The sequence below is a fragment of the Eumetopias jubatus genome, unplaced genomic scaffold (genome assembly GCF_037043125.1).
Source record: "Eumetopias jubatus isolate StellerSeaLion01/CBP00866 unplaced genomic scaffold, mEumJub1_p1.0 scaffold_11, whole genome shotgun sequence".
NCBI lineage: Eukaryota > Metazoa > Chordata > Mammalia > Carnivora > Otariidae > Eumetopias > Eumetopias jubatus.
This window is the reverse complement of record NW_028274817.1, coordinates 85,796,629-85,820,287: the sequence shown is the minus strand read 5'-3', so window position 1 is coordinate 85,820,287 and position 23,659 is coordinate 85,796,629. Positions and strand designations below refer to the sequence as shown.

At 38.4% G+C, this 23,659-nt stretch overlaps 1 protein-coding gene and 1 non-coding gene across 3 annotated transcripts in view; both read left to right on the top strand.

The window, feature by feature from the left end:
* Positions 1-15,500, top strand: part of ZNF81 (zinc finger protein 81) — a 106,591-nt gene extending 91,091 nt beyond the window's left edge. The window contains exons 6-7 of one of the 2 annotated variants that reach the window (XR_015769467.1): positions 4,163-12,301; positions 14,577-15,500. Coding sequence is in view for 1 of the 2 variants with exons in the window: in XM_088028815.1 (XP_087884941.1) it covers positions 4,163-5,871 (1,709 nt within the window). In the remaining variant the exon portion in view is untranslated. Of the gene's footprint in view, positions 1-4,162; positions 12,508-14,576 lie in introns of those variants that run through there. The other variant, XM_088028815.1, reaches the window with a different exon arrangement.
* Positions 15,501-18,160: 2,660 nt separating this feature from the next.
* Positions 18,161-18,295, top strand: LOC114216904 (U4 spliceosomal RNA). Its single transcript, XR_003610872.2, has one exon. It is a non-coding gene; the product is annotated as a U4 spliceosomal RNA (small nuclear RNA).
* The last annotated feature ends 5,364 nt before the right edge of the window (positions 18,296-23,659 follow it).

The following is a 23,659-nucleotide window of genomic DNA, read 5'->3' as shown; positions in this document are numbered from 1 at the left end:
GCAGACCCTTAACTGACTGAGCCACCCAGGCGCCCTGTTTCTTGCTCTTTCTAATATCAGTTATCCATTTGGGTTTCCAAATGAGCAAAAAGGAAATTTGCTCATTTCCTTTTCCATAGAGGCCTTACCCCCACTGAGATGCCCCTGGTTATGGGTGTTATTTACTATCTTCTGGATATTTGTTCCTCTAGTAATTAACTCAGAAGAGTCTTCTGTTCTGAACGCTTAAGCTTTTTATTTGTATTCTGATGACTTCTATATTGACACCACTAGTTGCTATATTGTAACTGGATTCTAGTACCACATTTACCCGCATATTAGACAGTTACCATAGAATATTCTACTTTATTCATCCTTACTTAGTATGTGAAGAATTGGCATCATCATTGCCCAAATCAGGAATTCTCATGTTACAAATTTTGTCAGATTCTGCTGTTTTTGTTTCTTCCCTCTTAGTTATCTTCTCTTACTAATTACTCTGCAATTCCTATTTTTTTTTTGAAGAATACTATTCAGATATGCTCTCATCTTAATTCCTAGTAGCATAACCCAAAAGCAGATCTGTATTTTCTTATGCTTGGGTTATTCTATAGTTCCTAATGAGATTTGCAGATTCTGTTCTTCTGTCTAGTTCATCCTAAATGCTCCTGATAGATTTCATTACCTAAAACATTGCATTTACCTTTGCCATTGGCTTTATGAAGTAAACTTACAATTATTCCAATATCACATAACACATGACCAGTGTGGCCCATGTATTTCCAGTTCAAGTTGTATCCGTACAGTTCCTTAATTCATGCATTCCTCAAATTTTCACCTTGTCTTTAATGCCTACCATAGATGAAGTTCGTCTCTGCGTCTAGGATCTGTATTATCTTGTGTTCTGCCTATCCAGGTAATAGACACTTCCATTTTGTTTCATTTCAGGTTAACATCTATTCCATGAAATGGCAAATTTATTGCCCCTCTCCATTTCTGTTCCCCTGCCTCTCAGATGCTTCTGCTCCTAGTAATTTTTGAAAGTCCCTGAAAATAAGGGCCTCTATCTTATTTTCAGTGTTTGAACACTAAGCGTGAAGGCAATACTTACCAATATTAACTCATTGAATTTGTGGGGGATAAGAATATAAGAGGATTTTGCTATATTTCAGAGGGATTTTTAAAAACTCTACTGAGAGATTTCAGCAGAACATAGATTGTAATTGGAAAGTAAAGACAATGGCATCAAATAATAAAAGTTTACTGCTTGTGTATTTTATTTCTATTATGATAGAAATCTTTTAAAATGATTAGCAAAATGAATAGCACAGAAGGTGTCTGCTTTTGAAATTTAGGGGAAAAAGTCTCACAAGCAATATGATCAGATTAATTTTCAAAGTAAAAGGCTCAAACTGCTTAATGAAGCATAAATATGTTTTTAAATGGCACAAAAGAAAATACTGAGAAGGCTAAATGGAGGAAGAGGCCATGAACGTGTCTTTTGATTTGAGAATAAATGGGACTTTTGGAGGCATTTTTGTGAGTGGCAAATAGAATGCAAGCTTGCACACACAGCTGTTATCTAGACTGTTGACTCTCCATTTATGTACTGTTCCTTGAATCTCTGGGCTCAGGAAAGGTGTAGAGAAGCTTATTATTGCAAAAGCAGATTTTTTACAATGAAAATTGGTATTGGTGATCTAAACATTGTCCAATACAGCAGGGGTTTAGAAGTTAACTTAATTATTTATAAGTTATACTTTCTATAGGTATATTTATAAGTTAAAGTGAAAAGCAGAACCACTTCTGAAACCATGCCTAGGAATCCAGTGCTTAATATCTACAGAATAAATTAAAGCCGAGTACGGGAGAATAAAAATGCAACTTAAGAGTAAGAGGCCGAGATTTTGGATGGCATATATATCCAGAATACAGTATCAAAGCGACCAACAGGGGAAGACTGGATCTGATGACTCACAGCATTCTCGCTATCTAAAATCTCTTGCTGGGGCGCCTGGGTGGCTCAGTCGGTGAAGCGTCTGCCTTCGGCTCAGGTCATGATCCCAGGGTCCTGGGATTGAGTCCCGCATTGGGCTCCTTGCTCAGTGGGGAGCATGCTTCTCCCTCTCCTTCTGCCTGCCCACTCCCCCTGCTTGTGTGCACTCTCTCTCTCTCAAATAAATAAGTAAAATCTGTTTTAAAAATAAAATAAAATCTCTTGCTGCTGAAATTATGTATATTTTTTCCATTTTAAAATTATCGAGAATCTAATATGTCTCATGCATTATACTGGTAATGGAAACATCTGTGATTCCCACTCTGGGTGAAAATAGTGTATTAATTATGTTAAAGCTTATTTGAAGTAATAGATTATAAGATATAGTGACTTAAATGCTAAAGAATTTTACTTCTCTCTTCTATAAAGTTTCTAATATCACAGGCCTTTGGAAAACCTCATTGCTCACATTTATTCCAGAATCCAGGTTCCTTCCATTACATAACCCCATCATCTCTTGGGTTGTTTTTTTGTGTGCGTGTGGCATCTGCATGTTTGTATCTGTGTTACTGCCAAGTCCAGATTTTAGTAAGCAAGAAGGTAGACAAGGGTATAGAGAAAACATGCCTGCTGTCTCAGTGCTCTGGCTTGAAAGTGGCACCCATCATTTTCTCTCACATTCTGTTGATGAGAACATTGTCACATGGCCATACCAATTTTCAGAGGAGGCTGAGAAATGTTATATGACTGGGCAGGCATATGCCTGAGTGCTCCTCTGTTAATGGGAAAGAATGATGAAACAGATTCTAGTGGACAGCTTTCAACCTACCACAGATAGCTTGTCTTCTCTCTGATTTTATGCTTCTTGTTAGATGTATATATTTTTAGGGCCAAGAAAACAATTATACCTAGATGGAGAGTTGGAGTATAGATATCTTGTTTATTGTTTGTATAGGACAGGATGTCTGTGACTACAGTATTTTTCCTATAGGCAGGAATAAATTAGTTTTTTCTTGGTTTTATTGAGATATAATTGACATACACCTCTGTGTAAGTTTAAGATGTACTGCATAATGACTTAACTTAAATACATTGTGAAATGATTACCACAATAAGCCTAGTTAAAATCCATCTCATAAAGATACCGAAAAAACAAAAAGTGTTTTTTCCTTGTAATGAGAACTTTTAGAATCGACTATGTTAGCAAATTAAATTGGTTTTTTGATCACATTGACTTGGTATTGTGGCTAACAAGCAAAAAGGAGCAAGGGTAGTGAGGATTTAGGATCAATGGAGGACTGGGTGTTATACGAAAACAATGAATCGTGGATCACTACATCAAAAACTAATGATGGATTGTATGGTGACTAACATAACATAATAAAATTTTAAAAAATAAAGAAAAGCTAATGTGAAGGGTGCCTGGGTGGCTCAGTCGTTAAGTGTCTGCCTTCAGCTCAGGTCATGGTCCCAGGGTCCTGGGATCGAGCCCTGCACCGGGCTCTGTGCTCCATGGGAAGCCTGCTTTTCCCTCTCCCACTCCCCCTGCTTGTGTTCCTGCTCTCACTATCCCTCTCTCTGTCAAATAAATAAATAAAATCTTCAAAAAAACAAAAAGCTCATGTGAACTTAGACTCTGAATCACCCCCTCCAAACCTAGTCTCTCCACAGACATTTTCCCTTAAAACCTTTGTCTTTTTAATCTTCAATCCCCCCTACTTTATATCTTTATATCCACCCTGCTTTATATCCTACCAAAATAGAACTAGATTGCTTATGTTTGAACTCCAATCTTCAACACTTAATAACTATGTTTTAGAGCAAATTATATAAATAACCATTCTGAGCTTCACTTTTCTTATCTATGATAGGTAGATAATAATAGAAAATACCTCAAAGGTATTGAAAGGATTGAGTAGGGGTGTGTGTGTGTGTGTGTGTGTGTGTGTGTGTGTGTGTACATATATGTATGTATATTTCTTAGAGCAATGCCTGGAACATCATAGATATTATGCAGGAACTTGGCACATGATAAATGCTGTATGTGTATCTCTTGTCATCATTGTGGCCATCATCATCATATTTACTGGTTTCCCCCTGTGTTCAATTTGGATTAGCTTATATGTACCTTTTAATCCTCTGTTATCTATTCTTTATGTCAATTTTACTTTTTCTTTCTCTTTTTAGATGGGAGGTTTGGGATTAAGACCTCACAAAAAAGAATTTCTGGAAAAGCTTCATTTCATAGTGAGATGGAGGGTGAAGATACAAGAGATGATTCATTGTATTCCATTTTAGAAGAACTGTGGCAAGATTCTGAACAGATAAAAAGATATCAGGAAAAACAGAGCAAACCTCTGAGTCATGCTGCTTTCATCCATAAGAAAGTACTGAATACAGAGTGGGATTTTGAATATAAAGACAGTGGAAAATTTGTTCATCCAAGCCCAAATCATATTCCTTCACAGAAAAGACCCCATAAATGTGACTCATTGGGAAAGAGTTTTAGGCATAATTTGGACATACGTATTCCTAGTAAAAACAATGCAACAAAGAACTTTGATAAAAATACTGGACATGGTCAAGTTTTCACACAGAGCTCTTCTTGTACTAACCATGAAAATACTCATACAGGAGTCCAATTCTGTGAAAGTAATCAGTGTGGAAAAGTCCTCGGTCTCAAACAGGCATTCAGTCACAATCTGAAGCTTCCTGTTGGGGAGAAAGCAGATATGTGTTCTGAATTTGGGAAGATCTTCACCCAGAAGTCACACCTCTTTGCACCTCAGAGAATCCACACTGTGGAAAAACCTCATGAACTTAGCAAATGTGTAGATGTGTTTACACAGAAGCCACTACTCAGTATATATCTGAGAGTTCATAGAGATGAAAAACTGTATATATGTACTGAATGTGGGAAGGCATTCATCCAGAATTCAGAACTAATTGTGCATAAGAAGACTCATACTAGAGAAAAACCCTATAAATGCAATGAATGTGGAAAATCATTTTTCCAGGTGTCCTCTCTACTTAGGCATCAGACAACTCACACTGGAGAAAAACTCTACGAATGCAGTGAATGTGGGAAAGGCTTCTCCCTGAACTCAGCCCTCAACGTACATCAGAAAATTCATACTGGAGAGAGACACCACAAATGCAGTGAGTGTGGGAAAGCCTTTACCCAAAAGTCAACACTCAGGATGCATCAGAGAATTCATACAGGAGAGAGATCTTACATATGTACTGAATGTGGGCAGGCCTTCATACAGAAGGCACACTTGATTGCCCATCAAAGAATCCATACTGGAGAGAAGCCTTATGAATGCAGTGACTGTGGGAAATCTTTCCCTTCTAAGTCACAACTCCAGATGCATAAGCGAATTCACACAGGAGAGAAACCCTATATATGCACTGAATGTGGGAAGGCCTTTACCAACAGGTCAAATCTCAATACTCACCAGAAATCTCATACAGGAGAGAAGTCTTATATATGTGCTGAATGTGGAAAGGCCTTCACCGACAGGTCAAATTTCAATAAACACCAGACAATTCATACCGGAGAGAAACCCTATGTTTGTGCTGATTGTGGGAGGGCCTTCATCCAGAAGTCAGAGTTAATTACACATCAGAGAATTCATACTACAGAGAAGCCTTATAAATGTCCTGAGTGTGAGAAATCCTTCTCCAAGAAACCACATCTCAAAGTACATCAGCGAATTCACACAGGAGAGAAACCATACATGTGTGCAGAATGTGGGAAGGCCTTCACTGACAGGTCAAATTTCAATAAACACCAGACAATTCATACTGGAGATAAACCCTATAAATGCAGTGACTGTGGAAAGGGCTTCACTCAGAAATCGGTCCTGAGTATGCATCGCAATATTCATACATGAAAGTAACCCTTTTTCTTACAAATGAGGAAAGCCTTATCACAGAAGTCAGGTCCAAGTGTGTCATAAAACTCATCCAAGACAGATCCTGTATGAATACACTGCATGATAAAAAGCATCCATCAGCCTCTCTCCCTGAGATAAGAAAAATTATTCAAAAGAGACCCTCTAAGAATGCATTGAATAAAAGGGACTTCTCATATTTGCATGGTCTCACAAAATATAATAGAATTCATACTGGGAAGAATGCTGTCAGTTTGATGCATTCAGAAAAGCCTCCCTATAGAAAGTATTATAAGGCAAATTGTTACCAAATTCTTTATAGATGGAGTGAGCAAAAGTATGTAAATGACAGTCATGTTTACTGTGTCATATTAAGCAATGTAAAGTGGCAACAAAATGAAAGGAAGAACAACAAAATAATGTATTTGATGTGTAGACCTACTCTCAGTTCTTCAGGGTGTTTGTGGCAGAACACATTACACAACAGGAGGAATCGTTGAATTGAAATTCTTTTTGGAATTTAATATAATTGTGTCTGTCCAATATCTTTCCTATTGAATCCTCCTGTGAATCCACAGTTTTCAAGTCATTATGGTTTTATATATACACACATCTGCAGATATAATCTCACTTGAACACATAAATATAATCCTATAATTCATGCTGGTTTCCACGACAGTTTATCTTCTTTCCTTGTGGTACAATGCAAAATAGCCACAGACCTCTCCCATCCTTTTATGCATGTTACTCTTTTTTTTTTTTTCTTTGATTAAGAGGTAGAGCTCTCTCTACTCCTTGACTCTTGAGCTTGGCCATGTGATTTGCTCTGGCCAATGTACATTAGCAAAGAGATTCAAGAGGCTGGAGAAAAATCAGCCTTGAGCCTTGTCTTCTCTTGCTGCTCTCTGGAATTCTGAGAACTTCATGTGAAGAAACTCAAGAGTATTCTGCTGGGGCATGAGAAACCACACAGAACAGAGATGAGCCAGCACAGATGAGGCCTCTTAGAACAACTGCCAGGCAGGAGAGTGAGACCTTCCTCAACCTCCAGCCCCTGCCAAACTGGCCCACACCGAAAGAGCCATACCAGTTACCCCAGCCAACCTGAAGAATTATGAGATACATAAAATGATTATTGTTTTAAGCTACTAAGTTTTGGGTACTTTGTTGCACAGAAAATGCTAAGTAATACCTAAAAGTGTATACACATCAGGGCTGGGGGTGGATTATACAAAACATAAGATGTGGCATTAGCTCTGGGCCTGGGTGGCAGGTGGAGACTGGAAACAATGAGGAAAACTGTTAAGAAAGGCTGGAAAAGATGGCAGCTCATGTTATTTACTAGGGAAAAGAATAGCAAAACAGCATGCTCTGTGAGAAGATAGAGAATATACCAAATGAACTTGTGGAGAATGTTGGAAATACCAATTTGCTTCTTTTTAGCTGCATACGGTGAGGTACCAGGAGAGAGATGAACTAAGGAAATAACTGTTCCATTTACAAGCAGAATTCAGAAGAAATACCAAAAAAAGCCAGGACTTGCTGGGTTGGAAAATAACTATTTCTCACACATCTCCAAGTCTCTCCAGCCATCAAAATATTCTCACGGTGAAAAATGGTCTCAGGGTAGAGATCAAATCATGGATGCAGCTTTAAGACCCTTTGTTAAAATGTGTGAAATATTTGAGTTGGTGTTTGGGAGACTCTCTCAGCTAAACCCAAAGGCTTCTAAAAACTTCATGACATTGTCCAGTAGCCTGAAACATTGCTAAAGTAGAGAGGGGCCTGTTGTAAAAAGAATTGTCAATGTGGCATTTGGGGCATGGACTAAATACAGACGAGATTTGTGGAACACCTTTAAGTTTCTAATAGAGTTTTACTACCTCCGGGTTGGACTTAAAGGAATTGAAACAGTCCAAAATGAAAAGCAGCCTTGGACTACCTTCTCTAACTTCTATGAACATGAAGCAAGCAGAGAAAGTTACTCAGCTGCCATTTCTTATGGGAAAAGAAGGATGTCTCAGAGAGAAGACCCAAGAACAATATATTAAAATGGACTGGGAAGCTATTCCCAGGTAGAACTGTGACCCAGTCGAGAAACATCTGCCACTGGAGCCCGGAGACCTGACGACATTTGTTCTGTGCGACTTCAGAATTGTTATGGAACAGTGACTAAGATGTGCCTCTTGTTCCTCCCTTCTTTTAAATGAGAGTATCTACTGCAGTTCACAGTCCCTGTCTCACCAGTGTGTGTGTGTGTGTGTGTGTGTGTGTATGGGGGGGTGATGGTCATATAACTTGTCATTTAGCTCACAGGTCGCTGGATCAAGAACCTAAGAAATTGCACCCAAGGAGCTTCAGCCACATCTGAACCTGATACAGAAGACTTGAGGTCTTGGATTTGAGCCTGATGCCCTAATTTGGGATGAGACATTTGGAGGTCTTGGAATGAGGGTGAACATATTTTGCATGGTGTGGTAATATAAATAATGACCAGAAGGTAGATTGTGTTAGATAGAAAAATGTTACAAATTTCTACCCTTTCTATATGTGTGTCCCTTTTCAATCTTTATTTTGCTTTGTGTTTCAGTTGGGGTAATTTCTATTAACCTATCTTCAAGTTCACGAATTTTAACCCCTACCCTGTTCGATCTGTTTAACCCCTACTTCTGTTAGGGCTACTGATGAACCCAATTAAAGGCATTCTTCATCTGAGTTATGTTTTCTTTATTTCTAGTATTTCCATTTGACTCTTACAGTTTTCATTCTTCTGCTGAAATTCCCCATCTGTTCATACCTGTTGTTCACATTTCCCACCATCCCCTTTAACACATTAATCATTGTTAATTTCAATTCCCTACTTGATAATACTAACAACTGGGTCAGCTGAGTCTGGATTTTTTTATTGCTCTGTCTCTTAACAGTGGACTGTTTATTCTTGCTGTTTTGCATCTAATAATTTTTGGCTGAATGTTAGATGTTGTATGTAGGAGAATAGAAACTGAGGTAAATAATATTTATTCCTGGAAATAGTTACGACTGCTCTTCTGACAAATCATTAAGGGGGGAGGGGGTGAGTCCACCTAGTCAGAATTTGGGCTGGGTTTAGGTTTTGTTGCTGTGGTACCTTCATTGTACCATAGACTTCAAATTTCTCAAATATTACTGTGGGCTTAGGGTAGGCACTGGTTTTCCAGATAATTTTTCTCAATATTCTTGTACCACCCTTGCCTTTAGGCCTTTCCTGTGTTCCTGCATCTCAGGGAGGATCTCTCTCCATGCCCGTGTCTCTCCCTTAGTAATAGACTGCTGTTATTACTTGGGTCTTGGTGACCTAATGAATAGGGGTCAGGAGTAGTCCTGGGCCAACCCCAGTTTTAGGCAGGACTTGTATCCCTAGGTCTTGAGGGTGGAGTTTTTTTTTTTTTCCCCATTGGTAAACGGCCTTTAGTGGTCTCAGCTCAGGATGATTACCCGCCCTTCCCCCATGAATGGAAGTTTTTTTTTTCCCTTTTCCTTTTTCTCTAGCCACAGCAGATCTGCACCTGTATCCTGGGGGTGACTGGGTTTGCATCACTTCCCCCAGTGGTTTAAGGCTTTTGTTCTGTAAGGAAGTAGGGTCCCATTGGGGCTTTGTGCCATTTCTCTATCAGCAGCTGTCCCCTTGCAGGCCTGCACCACTGAGAGAGGCTTTCTCCAGTCTCCTTCCCTACCCCCATTATTACTGGTGAGCATCCAGTGGAGGTCTGTAGCAAAGAGCCTGCAAGTGAAGGCCGACTGTCCTTAGGTCTCCAGTTCTCAGGGGTTCTATATTCTCATACTATCCCACACTCAGCCTTTAAAATTTCATTAAAACCTCTTGCTGAAATCTTGCTGCTATGGCGGACCCATCTTCCTTCTTGCTTTGCCACAGGTGACCCAGTGACAACTTCCTATCTCCTTTGAGGCACTTGTCTTATACGTCAAGCTAATTGGTTGCTCTATGGTCTTAGTTCTTTGATGAGTTCAAGAAAAGTTATGATTTTGTAGATTGCCCATATTTTTTTCTTATTATAAGAATGGGAGCTATGCTTTTTCCAGATGTCTACATCCCAGGGAGAAGACAGAAGTCTGGATGGTCTCCTTTGGCCATTAACATAAAAATATATGCCCCCCTTTCAATGTGACTCTTCCACTTCACCCATCAGGAGATGGAGTCCATTTCTCCAACCCTTAAAACTGGGCGTGGCCATTTCTTTGGCCAATGGGACATTAGCAAATACGACACAAGCAGATGTTTGAGAAGTGCTTACACATTGAGGTTTGCCCACTTTTGCTCCTCTTTGGAATCCTAAGGACAAGTGTGAAAAGGCCCAGGTTGTGCTATTAGGTGATGAGAGACTTCATGGAGCAGTGATGGAATAGAGATGAACCATCCCAGTTGAGGTTCCCGACACCAACCAGATTTTCATCTGCCAGACATGCAAATGAAGCTATACTAGCCATCCAACCCTGGTCAAGCCCACTGTGGTCAGTAGCATCTGAGATGACCCTGCACGATCCTCATTTCCTGGTATCCACACCTTTGTATAATCCCCTCCTCGAGCTTGGGCTGGATTTAGTGACTTGGTTCTAGTAAATAGAATGAAGCTGAGGTAATGGGATGTCACTTCCAGGGTTAGGTTACAGAGAAACTGTGGCTTCTGTTTCAGGTACTCTCTCAGATGGCTCACCCTAGGGGAAGCCAGCTGCCATCTCATGAGGCAGGTCTATGGAGAGACCCATGTGAGTGAGTTTGGGAGCATATCCTCCCAGGCTAGCCTTCAGATGAGACCATAGCCCTAAATGACAACTTGGCTGCAACCTTATGAAGATCTTCAGCCAGAGACACCCTTCTGAGCCTCACCTGAATTCCTGACTCACAGAAACTGTGAGATAATAAATACTTGTTGTTTTAAGCTGCTAAATTTTAGGGTAACTTGTTACATAGTAATAGATTAGTAATACACTGGCGCAGAATAGAAAAGCTCTGCCATCCATCCCACCCATCCCGGACAACTCATAGTATCATTGATTAAGTATTGATTGTTTTAAGTGCTAAGTTTTGGGTGGCTTGTTACCCAGGAAAAAAGCTAACTAATACATTTATTATTTATTGAATTTCCTCCTCTGCTATTCATCTCCAACAGATAACCAATACTAATCAACTACTATGAACACTTTCATGTTTTAATCTGTGCTTTTAATTATATATAGACATACATATGTCCCCATGCTTATAATCAGATAGAAGCTATATAAGGATTGTTTTCTTCCTTAAATTTCAAATATGGGATCATGTCATACAAGTATCTCTGCATCTTGCTTTATTACTCAACAACTATTTTGAATGGTTGCATGATAGTTCATAGGGATGGATATGCAATAATTTATTCAACCTTTTTCCTATTAAGATTTATACACACACATCCTTTTTTTAAACTTTTTTTGTCACTAGAAGCAATGCTGTTAAAAATATTAAGAGGTAGTTTGCATAGTGGTTAGGTAGATGGGCTCAGGAACCAGTCTGCTAAGGTTTTAGTCCTAGCTCTACTAGTTACTGGCTATGTTACCTTGGGCAGTTTACTTAACCTTCTTGTCCTAATTTCTTCAGCAGTAAAGGACATTCACACTAGTACATATTTCCTAGATTTGATATGAAAAGTGTATTAGCTGCTCAGGGCAATTCTAACAAAGCACCACAACTTGAGTGGCTCAGACAGCAGAAATTGATTGGTCTCACAGTTACGGAGGCCAGAAGTCTGAAATCAAGGAGTCAGCAGGGCCATATTCCCTCTGAAAGCTCTAGGAAAGGAACTGTTCCATGCCTCTCTCCTAGTTTCTGGCAGCCTCAGGCATTCCTTGGTATTAGATGCATTACTCTAATCACATGGCCATTTTCTCCCTGTGTATCTTCACATTGTGTACCCTTTGCATGTCTGTCTCTGTGTCTAATTTTCCCCTTCTTGTAAGGACCCAAATCATATTGAATTAAGCCCACCCTAATGGCCTCATTTTAACTTGAACACTTCTATAAAGACTCTGTTTCCAAATAAGTTTACATTCTGAGATACTGGGGGTTAGAACTTGGACATATCTTTGGGGGGGGGGACACAATTACCCATAACAAGAAGTTAATGCATTTGTTTGTATAAAGCACTTAGAACTATGCATGAAGAGCAGGTCTCGATGAATATTAGATGTACCCCACTTCCTGTACCCTTTAATTCTCTGTGCTTGGCCAGGATATGAGAGCTTGTTTGTGGTATCTTAGTCTCAGCTAGTTACCTAAAGAAAATGTACTGGGTAACTGGAAAAGCAGACCTAGGACCAAGGTTTGTGCTACCAACATTTGAGGACCAGGCCAAGAGGATAATAGGAAGGAGCAGCCAGAGAGGTAAAAACATACTAGGTGTGGGGCGCCTGGGTGGCTCAGTCGGTTAAGCGTCTGCCTTCGGCTCAGGTCATGATCCCGTGGTCCTGGGATTGAGCCCAGCATCGGGCTCCCTGCTCAGCGGGAGGCCTGCTTCTCCCTCTCCCACTGCCTCTGCTTGTGTTCCCTCTCTCGCTGTGTCTCTCTCTGTCAAATAAGTAAATAAAATCTTAAAAAAAAAAAAACATACCAGGTGAGCAAGAGGCTCACAGAAGACAGTGTTGGAAACACTGTGGAAGCGGTGTTTTACTGGGGAATTGTCCAGAGTAGAGGTCAATTCATATGAAGATGGAAAACTGGTTCTTGGAATTTGTGACAAGGAGGTCACTGTTAAATGTGATGAGTGTTATTTTAGAAGTGAATTTAACTAAAGAAAAAAAAACTGAGCAAACCTGAAGGAATTTCTGAACTCAAGTAATGTTGCTTCACCACAAAACTTTTTCTTTCGATAGGAAAATATTAGATCATTGGGCTGTATTACTCTATTGTTGTCTGGGTTATACTAAGAAATGCGTTTTCAAGAATCCTATTTGACTCCAGGTTAGAGTTGGCCAGAAGTAGAGACTCCATGAGATTTGGTAGGTCAAAGTGAAGGAACAACCATTACTCTACAAGTTTAAGATTAGACACAGTGAAGGACAGATGCAGAGGTACCCAGAAAGTTTTACTTTTTCCTCACTCTCTTCCATTCTATATTCAGCCCTTCTTTGTATCTCCCAGCACTGGTGACCACCAGTGGTCCCAGGCCCACCATAAGATGCTTGGCTGAGGCCCACAAAAGCAACAGCTTTTCATAGGCTTCTCTATAAGCTCTCCCTTGACAGTCTCAATTCAGCAGCTGGATGTGCCTGGCTTCTCAGATTTTCCTGCAAGCTGGGACTTATCCACCACCCATGCCACTGTTTCAAAAGGGTGGTTTAGTGACTAATCTTCCAACTCCCTTTTCCATACCTTTACTTTCCCAGCTACTCCCACAGTGGTGCATGGTCAAATTCATATAAAAAATTCCTTATTCCATAATAGTTATAGAACCCGCTTACCTGATTGAACCCTGATTGGTAAGTTACTTCCTTTTCCTGAGAATCTGGTAAATGTTGCTCTTTTAAAATTGAGTGATGCCATTGAGAAGTCTTAGACTACTCCCCTCTCTTTTTTTTTCTTGTACATCTCTGCCATATAATTCTTTTTTATGCACGAAGTCAAGGATCTTTAGAAGCATATGCCTTGGTCTTGACTTTCTGAATTAATTTTAGTTACAATGAGCTGTTTGAATCATGATTCAAGCCTTTCGTTTCAGTGAAGTTTTAGTTTATAAACTTTTTTATGTATTTTTTTCTGATCCATTTCTTCTCTTCTTCAAGGACATCAGTTATTGCATATATAATATGTCTTTGTCATCTTCTCCATCCATTTCATACCGTCTACATTCATTTCATATCATTATTCTTTTTAGCTGTGAGTGATTGTCCCTAGCCTCCTATTCAAAGATAGTTCTCCATGAATCTCTCATGTTTCTCATTGTCTGGACATTAACAGCCAATGTGCTCACATTTATTTATATTCCTGGGCAGTAAAGATAGAGAATGTTTTTCTCCCTGGAGAAATTCCCAGAAAAGATCTGCCTACATTCCAGTATGACAAAGATAATGTTTCTCTCTCTGAAGAGGAGGATGGGCAATAAAATGATAAAGCAATATTATTTTTCCCACATTTTAATTATGCAAATTTCTAATCATGTAGAAATATTGAAAGAACAGCACAGTGAACACACATGTATAACTTTCAACTAGATTCAACAATGTATATGTAAATTTTTCCCTGAAAAATTGATGGTAAGTTATGGACAGCGTTACACTCATAAATACTTGAACATCTGTTTCCTAAAAATAAAGATATTCTCCCACATAACTGGATTATTAGTATCAACCTAATTTTATGATATCTCATAGCCAGTCTATTTTCAAATTTCTCCCATTGTCCTCAAAATATATTTTACAGCTTTATTGAGGTATAATTAGCACACGGCAAATAGAATTTGATGAGTTTTGACATATATATGCACCTTTTTTTAAAAAGATTTTATTTATTTGAGAGAGAGAGAGAGAGAGAGAGAGAGAAACAGCATGAGGGGGGGAGGGTTAGAGGGAGAAGCAGGCTCCCCACCGAGCTGGGAGCCCGATGCGGGACTCGATCCCAGGACTCCGGGATCATGACCCGAGCCGAAGGCAGTCGCTTAACCAACTGAGCCACCCAGGTGCCCTATATGCACCTTTAAAACCATCATTACAATAGAAATACGTTACATACTCGTCACCCCCAGAAATTTCCTCATACACCTTGTCATCCAACTGTCCCTCCCTACACCGTTCCCCCCATCCACAGGCAACCACTGATCTGTTTCCAGTCATTATAGATTAGTTGCATTTTCTACAATTTTGTATAAATGGAATCATACAATAGGCACTCTTGTTTGGCTTCTTTCATTCGGCATGATTATTCTGTGATTTCTTTGTGTTGCTATAGGCATCTATATTCATTCCTTTTTATTACTAAGTGGAATTTCATTGTATATATGTGTATATATATACCAAATTTGTTTATCCATTCATGTGTTGATTAAAATGTATTGTTTCTATTACAAATAAAACTGATGTGAACATTTATATATAAGGCTTTGTGTGGACATAGCTTTCATTTATCTTGTATAAATATCTAGGAATGAATGGTTTGGTCATGTGGTAAGTGTATATTTAACTTTTTAAGAAACTGCTAAACTGTTTTCCAAAGTGGTGTACCAATTTTATATTCCCACCAGCAGTATATAAGTGTTCCATTTGCTTCATATCTTTGCCCTCATTGAGTATGATTATTCCTTTTAATTTCAACCATTTTAATGGGAGTGAAGTAGTATCTCACTGTGGTTTTAATGTACACTTTCCTAATAACTAATGCTGTTGAGAATCTTGTGCTTTTTTGCCATCTATATATCATCTTGGTTGATGTTTCCCTTAAAATACTTTGCCCATTTTTAAATGAGGCTGTTTGCCTTGTTATTGAGTTGTAAGAGTCCTCTATATATCCTAGATATAAATCCTTTGTTAGATACATATTTTGCAAACATTTTCTCCTAGGTTTGCCTTTTCATTTGAATAACAGAAGAGCAAAAGATTTTAATTTTAATAATTCCAGTTCATTTATACTTTCTTTTATAGCTCAAGCTTTTTGAGTATCGTTAAGAAATTTTTGTAAAACTCAAGGTCACTAAGATTTTATCTTGTGCTTTCATCTAGACATTTTATAATATTGACTCTTTTGATTCTATGATCCATTTTGATTTAACTTTCTGTATGGTCTTAGGAAAAGATTTAAACTCATTTTGTTTTGCATATGGCTGTTCAGTTGTTCTAGAACCATTTGTTGAAAAAGATTGTCTTGTCATCTCTGTAAAAAATCAGTTGGCGGTATTTCTTGAAGTACTTCAGTTCTGTTTTTCTGTCTTAATGCCAGTACCACACTTGGTATTGTGGTAGCTTCTGTGTTACTATAGCATTACTGCTTTACTATAGCTTCATAATAAGTCTGAAGTCAGATAGTGTAAGTCCTCCAACTTTACTCTTCTTGTCCACAGTTATTTTTGCTATTGTAGGTCTTCTGAAATCCATATGAATTTTAGAATCAGTTTGTTTGTTACTATAAAAAAAAGCCTGCTTGGGTTTTGATTGGGATTGAATTGAATCTATAGATCTATTTGGAAATAATTGACATTTTAACAACATTGAGGTTTCAGATCCATGAACAGGGTATATCTTTCTATTTATTTAATTATAAAATGACTAGTAAAAAAATTTATAATAGCTACTCCATTTTTTCTTTTGATTAATTTTAGCAAGTATATATTTTCCCATTAAATGTGTGTATATATATATATATATATATATATATATAGAGAGAGAGAGAGAGAGAGAGAGAGAGAGAGAGAGAGAGACTATATATATATATATATATAGTCTGTAGCCCTCCAGAGGCTGAGCTGATACCACATGGCCCAAAGCCCCTACCATAAATTATATTGTTGGTGTAGACTGTCCAGCGTGGCTCAAGCCTTCAGGTAAACAGATTCTCTTATCAAACAAGACACTCTAAAGGCTGAAGTGTTACCTCCTAGGAGCCAGGGCAAAGGGCCAAACCTTTCTTTGGGCAAGGTTAATCCTTTACTAAGCTTTTTCTATTCCAGGATCCAATCCAGGATATCACATTCCTTTTAGATACCATGTTTCCTTAGTCTCCTCCAGTCTGTGACAGCTTCTTGGTCTTTCTTTGTCTTTCATGGGCTTGACACTTTTGAAGAGTAGTCATGTTTCTTGTGTTTGTCTGATGTTTTATCATAAACATATGATGAGGTTATGAGATCATGTGCCCTTCTCATTGCATTATTTCAGGGACAGATGGTATCAACATGACTTTTTACTGGTGATATTAACCTTGGTTACTTTGCTATAGTGGTATCTCCCAAGTTTCTCTGTTATAAAGTTACTATTTTCCTCTTTCCATACTCTTCGTTAGAAATGAGTCAAAGTCCTCAATACTAAAGGAGAAGGGGGATTAAGCTCCACATTCTGGATGGAGGGGTATCAAAGAGTTCATGGTCATATTAAAACCACCACAAGGGAATTACTTTGAGGTTATGCAAACATCCTGTTTCTCCTTAAAGTTTTACTCAGCAATTTTAGCATTCATCAGTGGATCTTCCCTTCAGCAATACTGCTATCTTGTTCTAATAGCAATTTTCTGTTTCCCTCATTGCTTCTACATTTATCTTTTTTTAAAAAAGATTTTATTTATTTATTTGACAGAGGGAGACAGCAAGAGAGGGAACACAAGCAGGGGGAGCGGCAGGGAGAAGGAGAAACAGGCTCCCCACTGAGCAGAGAGCCCGATGCAGGGATCGATCCCAGGACCCTGGGATCATGACCTGAGCTGAAGGCAGATGCTTAACCGACTGAGCCACCCAGGCACCCCGCTTCTGCATTTATTAATTGGGACTCTTCTGTAAGAAAGATTTGCCCTTTCCATCCTCCATTTATTTATTTATTCAATTATTTATTTATATCAATATGAATGAATGGACATTTATTTTATTCTTTGTGTTATATTCCAATACTGCATTCTTTAGGTGGCACAAATGGTTACAGATTTAGCCATTAGGTCTTTGAGGTTGGCTCCTGCATCCCTCTGACATGCCCCCATCTTTTTACTGTAGAGGAGGGCACTTCCTTATTTACTAGAACTATAGGATGGTCCAGGCTCATCTTGTATTTTCCCTTTTCCAGATCTAGAATCAGCTATTAATTTCTCCAATGAGATCTGGTTCCTTTGCTGGAAAGTGGCATTAGAAACCAAACTCTTGGTATTAGGTGTGTTCGTTGCTACTGGTGTATCACTGTAGTGGCATCAAAGAGCGAGGAAATACCTATATATATCCTAACCCATGGATACATACATATGTATTTTTATGTCTTTAGCTGTATCTATTTTTAAATAACCATGAGTTTATACTGATATTTCTGACTCAAACCCAGTACCACAGGGTCCTTTAGCCTTCTCCCTGTCCTTGCTTATTTGTACTTCTTTCTCTGACAAGAAAGTTTCTTTCTTGTCAGAGAAACTCCATTTGTGTGGGCCAATTTTAGGGTTTTCTATATTGTTCTCCATTCTCTATTCTGTTCTATCAGGTCTGTGTTTCTTGCACTTTGTCGATACCACACTGTCTTGTTAACAGGCTCCACAGTGAGTCTTGAAATTAAGTCAAGCAAATACTCCAACTTTGTTTTATTTTTCAGCTTTGCGCAGTGGCAGTATCGTAGCCAATGAGGTTTATCCGAGGCGCGATTATTGCTAATTGTTTTATTTTTCAGAATTGTTTTGGCTATTCTTGCTCCTTTATTTTACCATATTAATTTTATTTTTTAAAAATATTTTTATTTATTTATTTGACAGAGAGAGACACAGTGAGAGAGGGAACACAGGCAGGGGGAGTGGGAGAGGGAGAAGCAGGCTTCCGAGCCCGATGCGGGGCTCGATCCCAGGACCCTGGGATCATGACCTGAGCCGGAGGCAGACGCTTAATGACTGAGCCACCCAGGTGCCCCTACCATATTAATTTTAGAATTATTTTGTTGGTATCTAAAAAAAGGGGGGTTTGCTGGGAATTAGACTGGAATTACATTGTATCTATAGATCAAATTGGGGAGAATTGGCATCTTAATTTTTTGAGTCTTACAATCCTTGAGTGTGGTCTATCTTCCCATTTATTTATTTATTCTTTAAAAAGGGAAAGAGGGGGGCGGGGACAGTGGCAGAGGGAGAGAAAGAATCTTAAGCAGGCTCCACGCCCAGTGCAGAGTCTGACACAGGGCTCGATCTCACAACCCTGAGACCGTGACCTGAGCCAAAATCAAGAGTCAGAGGCTTAACCAACTGAGCCACCCAGGCACCCCCCCCATTTATTGAGATGCTGATTGGTTTCTTTCGTTGATGTTTTTTACTTTTCAGTATACAGATCCCATACATATTTTGTTAGCTATCTACCTAAGTAGTTCATTTTTGTGGTGATATTGTATATGTTATATTTTTAAATTCCAAATTCCTATTGTTCATAACTGGTATATAGGATATAATTGACTTTCATATATTGACAGTGTATCCTGAAACTTTACTAAACTCACTAATTCCAGTTGTAGATTTTTAAATTATTCCTACAGAGACAACAATGTTGTCTGGAAATAGAGTTTTATTTCTTTCTTTCTAATCAGAATGCCTCTTCTTTCTTTTTCTTACCCAACAGCACTATCTAGGACTTCCAGCAGACTGTTGAATAGGAGTAGTCAGAGAGGACATTCTTGCCTTTTTTTCTGATCTTAGGAAGAAAGCGTGCAATTTCTCACCATTCAGTATGATGTAACTTGTAGGTTTTATGTAGATGCCATTTGTTAGGTTAAGGAATTTCCAGTATATTCCTAGTTTGCTTTGAACTTCTATAATAAATGGATATTTAATTTCATAAAATGCTTTCTCTGCATCTACTGAGATGATTATATGGCTTGATTTACTTAGTCTGTTAATATGGTAAATTAAAATGATTGATTTTCATATGTTGAAACAGCCTTGCACTCCTGGCATGAACCCTCATTGTTATGATGTGTGAGATATATACATATGTGTGTAATCTCTTTTATAAGTCTCCTGTATGTTTTCTATATCTTTTAATAAATTTAAATATATAAAATATATTTACATATATATAGCTAATATTTTTTAAAGATTTATTTATTTAAGGGGTGCCTGGGTGGCTCAGTCGTTAAGCGTCTGCCTTCGGTTTAGGTCATGATCCCAGGGTCCTGGGATCGAGCCCTGCATCGGGCTCCCTGCTCCACGAGAAGCCTGCTTCTCCCTCTCCCGCTCCCCCTGTTTGTGTTCCCTCTCTCACTGTGACTCTGTCAAATAAATAAAATCTTTGGAAAAAAGAAGATTTATTTAAGAGAGAGAGCAGGGGGGAGGGGCATTGGGAGAGTGAGTCTTAAGCAGACTCCGTGCTGAGCACAGAGCCCAGTGTAGGGCTCGATCCCACAACCCTGAGATCACGACCTGAGCCAAAACTGAGAGTCGGACGCTTAACTGACTGCACCACCCAGGTGCCCCTATATAACTAATAGTTTAGTGACTTTTGTGTCATGTTTGTGAGAGATACTGGTCTTCAGATTTCTTTTTCTATCATATCCTTTTCTGATTTTAGTATTTGGTAATGCTGGCCTAATAAAATGAGCTGGGAAGTGTTCCCTGCTTTTATTTCTGAAAGAAATTATGTATTCTGAAACGTTGGCAAGGATATTGGAGAAATTGGGAACTTAAATGCCTTGCTTATGGGAATGTAAAATTGAACCACCTCTGTGGAAAATAGTTTGGCAGTTCCTCAATAAGTTACACATAGAATTACCATATGATCCAACAATTGTACTTATAGATGTATACCCAAAATAGTTGAAAACATGTGTTCGAATAAAAACTTGTACACAGGTACTCATAGAGGCACTATTCACAATAGCTGAAAGGTGGAAGTAATCCAAGTGTCTATCAGGTGATGGGTGGATAAACAAAATGTGGTATATTCACACAATGCAATATTATTCAGCCATAAAAAGGAATGAAGCATGGATGCATGCCACAGGATAAACTTTGAAAACATTATGCTACATGAAAGAAGCCAGATAAAAAGGCCACATATTGTATGATTCCATTTAAAGGAAATAACCAGAATAGGCAAATCTATAGAGACAGGAAGTAGTAGTTGTTGCCAGGGGCTGGGGGAAGAGTGGGGTAAGGGGTGACTGCTTAATAGATAGGGGGTTTCCTTGTGTGGTGATGAAAATATTCTGGAACCAGATAGTGGTGATGGTTGTTCAACATTGTGAATATACTAAATGCCACCATATTGTACATTTAAAAATGGATAACAGGATGAATTTTATGTTATGTATATTTTACCACAAAAAAGTGGATCATAGACCTAAATGTGAAACATAAAGATATAAAACTTCTGGAAGTAAACATGGAAGAAAAGCTTGTGATCTTGGGTTAGCAAAGATTTCTTAAGATATGACATGAAACCCACAGTCCAGTAAAAAAAAAAAAAAGATAAATTAGGCTTCATCAAACAAACTATTCTTCCAAGAAGAATAACAAGCCAAAGACTAGGAGAAAATAATTTCAAAACACATATCTAACTTGTATCCAGAATATGTTAAAAAAAACTCTCAAAAGTTTATAATAAGACTTTATAACAACACATAAAAATGAGCAAAAGAGGGCGCCTGGGTGGCTCAGTTGGTTAAGCGACTGCCTTCAGCTCAGGTCATGATCCTGGAGTCCTGGGATCGAGTCCCACATCGGGCTCCCTGCTCAGCAGGGAGTCTGCTTCTCCCTCTGACCCTCCCCCCTCATGTGCTCTCTCTCTCTCATTCTCTCTCTCTCTCAAATAAAATCTTAAAAAAAAAAATGAGCAAAAGACTTGAACAGACACTTGACCAAATAAAAGGGCAAATAAGCACACGAAAATATGTTCAACATTATTTGTCATTAGGAAAATGCAAACTAAAACCACAATGAAATACCCCTACACACCTATTAAAATGACTAAAACAAAACAGGGTGATAATAACAACTGCTTCAAAGAATATGGACCAACTAGACCTTTCATACATTATATAGTTTCATATAAAATTAAACATATACTTTCATATAAAATTAAACAGCAATCTCACTCTTAGGTATTCACCCAAGATAAATAAACTTATGTTCTCACTAAAACCTATATGTAAATGTTTAAGCAGCTTCATTCATAATTGCCAAAAGCTAGAAACAACTCATATGTTCTTCAACTGGTGTATCATGACTGTGGTAGTGGATACAGGACTCTGCATTTGTCAAAACCCATAGCAATATATACCACAAAATGTGGATTTTATAATACATAATTTTTTAAACGGATGCAGGGAGGGGACCCAAAATGGAACACTAACTTTTAAATATGAACCTAATTACTTTACAAATTAACAACACTACAGTGAAGGGGGTGAGGAAGAAAAGACATAACCTACATAACTTGGAAAACAGCATTTTCACTGTATATTAGTGAAAGGAACTGAACATAAATACCATACTATAATTAATAAATTTGTTTCCCAGGGATGGGTTGGCAATTTTGAAACCTCTTTATGTGAATACTATAGTTGAACAAATAAGTAAATATTCTGTGGTTAATGAGAGCCAGATTTCTCACTGTGAGTGAAAGAAGTTATAATTAAGGAAAAGGGTAAGGGTGGAATGAGCTCTGTGGTGTTGGGTTGGAATCAGAGGCTGGGAGGTAGGTAAGTACGTAGGTAGGTAAGTAGGTAGATGGAAGACAGAGGGAGAAAGAAAGGAAAGAAAGGAAGGGGGAGAGAGAGAGAGAGGAAGGAAGGAAGGCAGGCAGGCAAAATGTATGTGGCATGAGTTAATAATACATTCATATATTTCCAAGTCTCCAAGTTACCGAAGAGGGCCTAGAAGCAATAATAGCCCAATGAATACCGATGAGCATACATAGCAACCAGATCCACGTTTCTAAATATTTTCTAATAAAAGGAACTAGAGTTCCTCGAAAAAGTAGTTGAACAGGCGCAGGGAAGATAGAAAATGAGCTGGAGTGTCTTGTAGTCCCAGAAATTAAGGAAGTACTCAAAAAAAAAAAAAAAGAAAAGATGTGATCATATTAAATGGGCACCATAGCCAACCTGAAAGAGCTTGCAATGGCCAACAATTTGAAACAGAAAATAATGATACTATTAGACATAACCCATAGAATAAAATAAATGAGCCCAAATTGATACAAATAACTAATCGAATACATAAATGAGGGGAGAGGGACAACTTTTACTTACAGAATAATTCTAATTAATAAATATGAAAGGAATGAGGACGTTAGAAAAGCACTATTGGAACACCACTGAAGGGGTGCCTGGGTGGCTCAGTGGGTTAAGCGTCTGCCTCTGGCTCTGGTCATGATCCCGGGGTCCTGGGATCGAGTCCTGCATCGGACTCCCTGCTCAGTGGGGAGCCTGCTTCCCCCTCTCCCTCTGCTCCCCTGCTCCTGCTCTCTCACTCTCTCTCTCTATCTCAAATAAATAAATAAAATCTTTTAAAAAAGAACACCACTCAAATAATTGCTGCAGACAAGATCCATCCATGGGTGCTAAAATTAGTAGGTGAAAGATTGATGAGAAACAGTGTATTTGCATAGTCTCAACATATCTCCCAAGATATTTATTAACTACAAAGGGAAAAACAGTAACTTTATGGTTAGAAACCTGGCAGACACCCCTGGGTTAACCAACTGATCAAAGTTAACATTACCAGTAAAATGACATAGATGTTACGTGACTCTGAATATGCAGCACTGAGAAGGGTGCTTCTATAGTATTTTTGCTACACTTCCGTAGCAAAGGGTAGTATTTTTGTCAAAAATGTGTAACCTCAATAAAGGCCATATATGAAAAACTCACAGCTAACATCGTCTTTAATGGAGAAAAACTGAGAGCTTTTCTAAGACCAGGATGTCCATTCTCACCACTTTTATTTAACACAGTCCTGGAAGTCCTAGCCTTAGCAATCAGAAAACAGAAATGAAAGGAATCCAGATCAGTAAGGAAGAATTAAAACTGTCACGATTTGCAGATGACATGATACTATATATAGAAAACCCAAGAGACTCCACCAAAAAAAAAACTGCTAGAACTGAAAAGG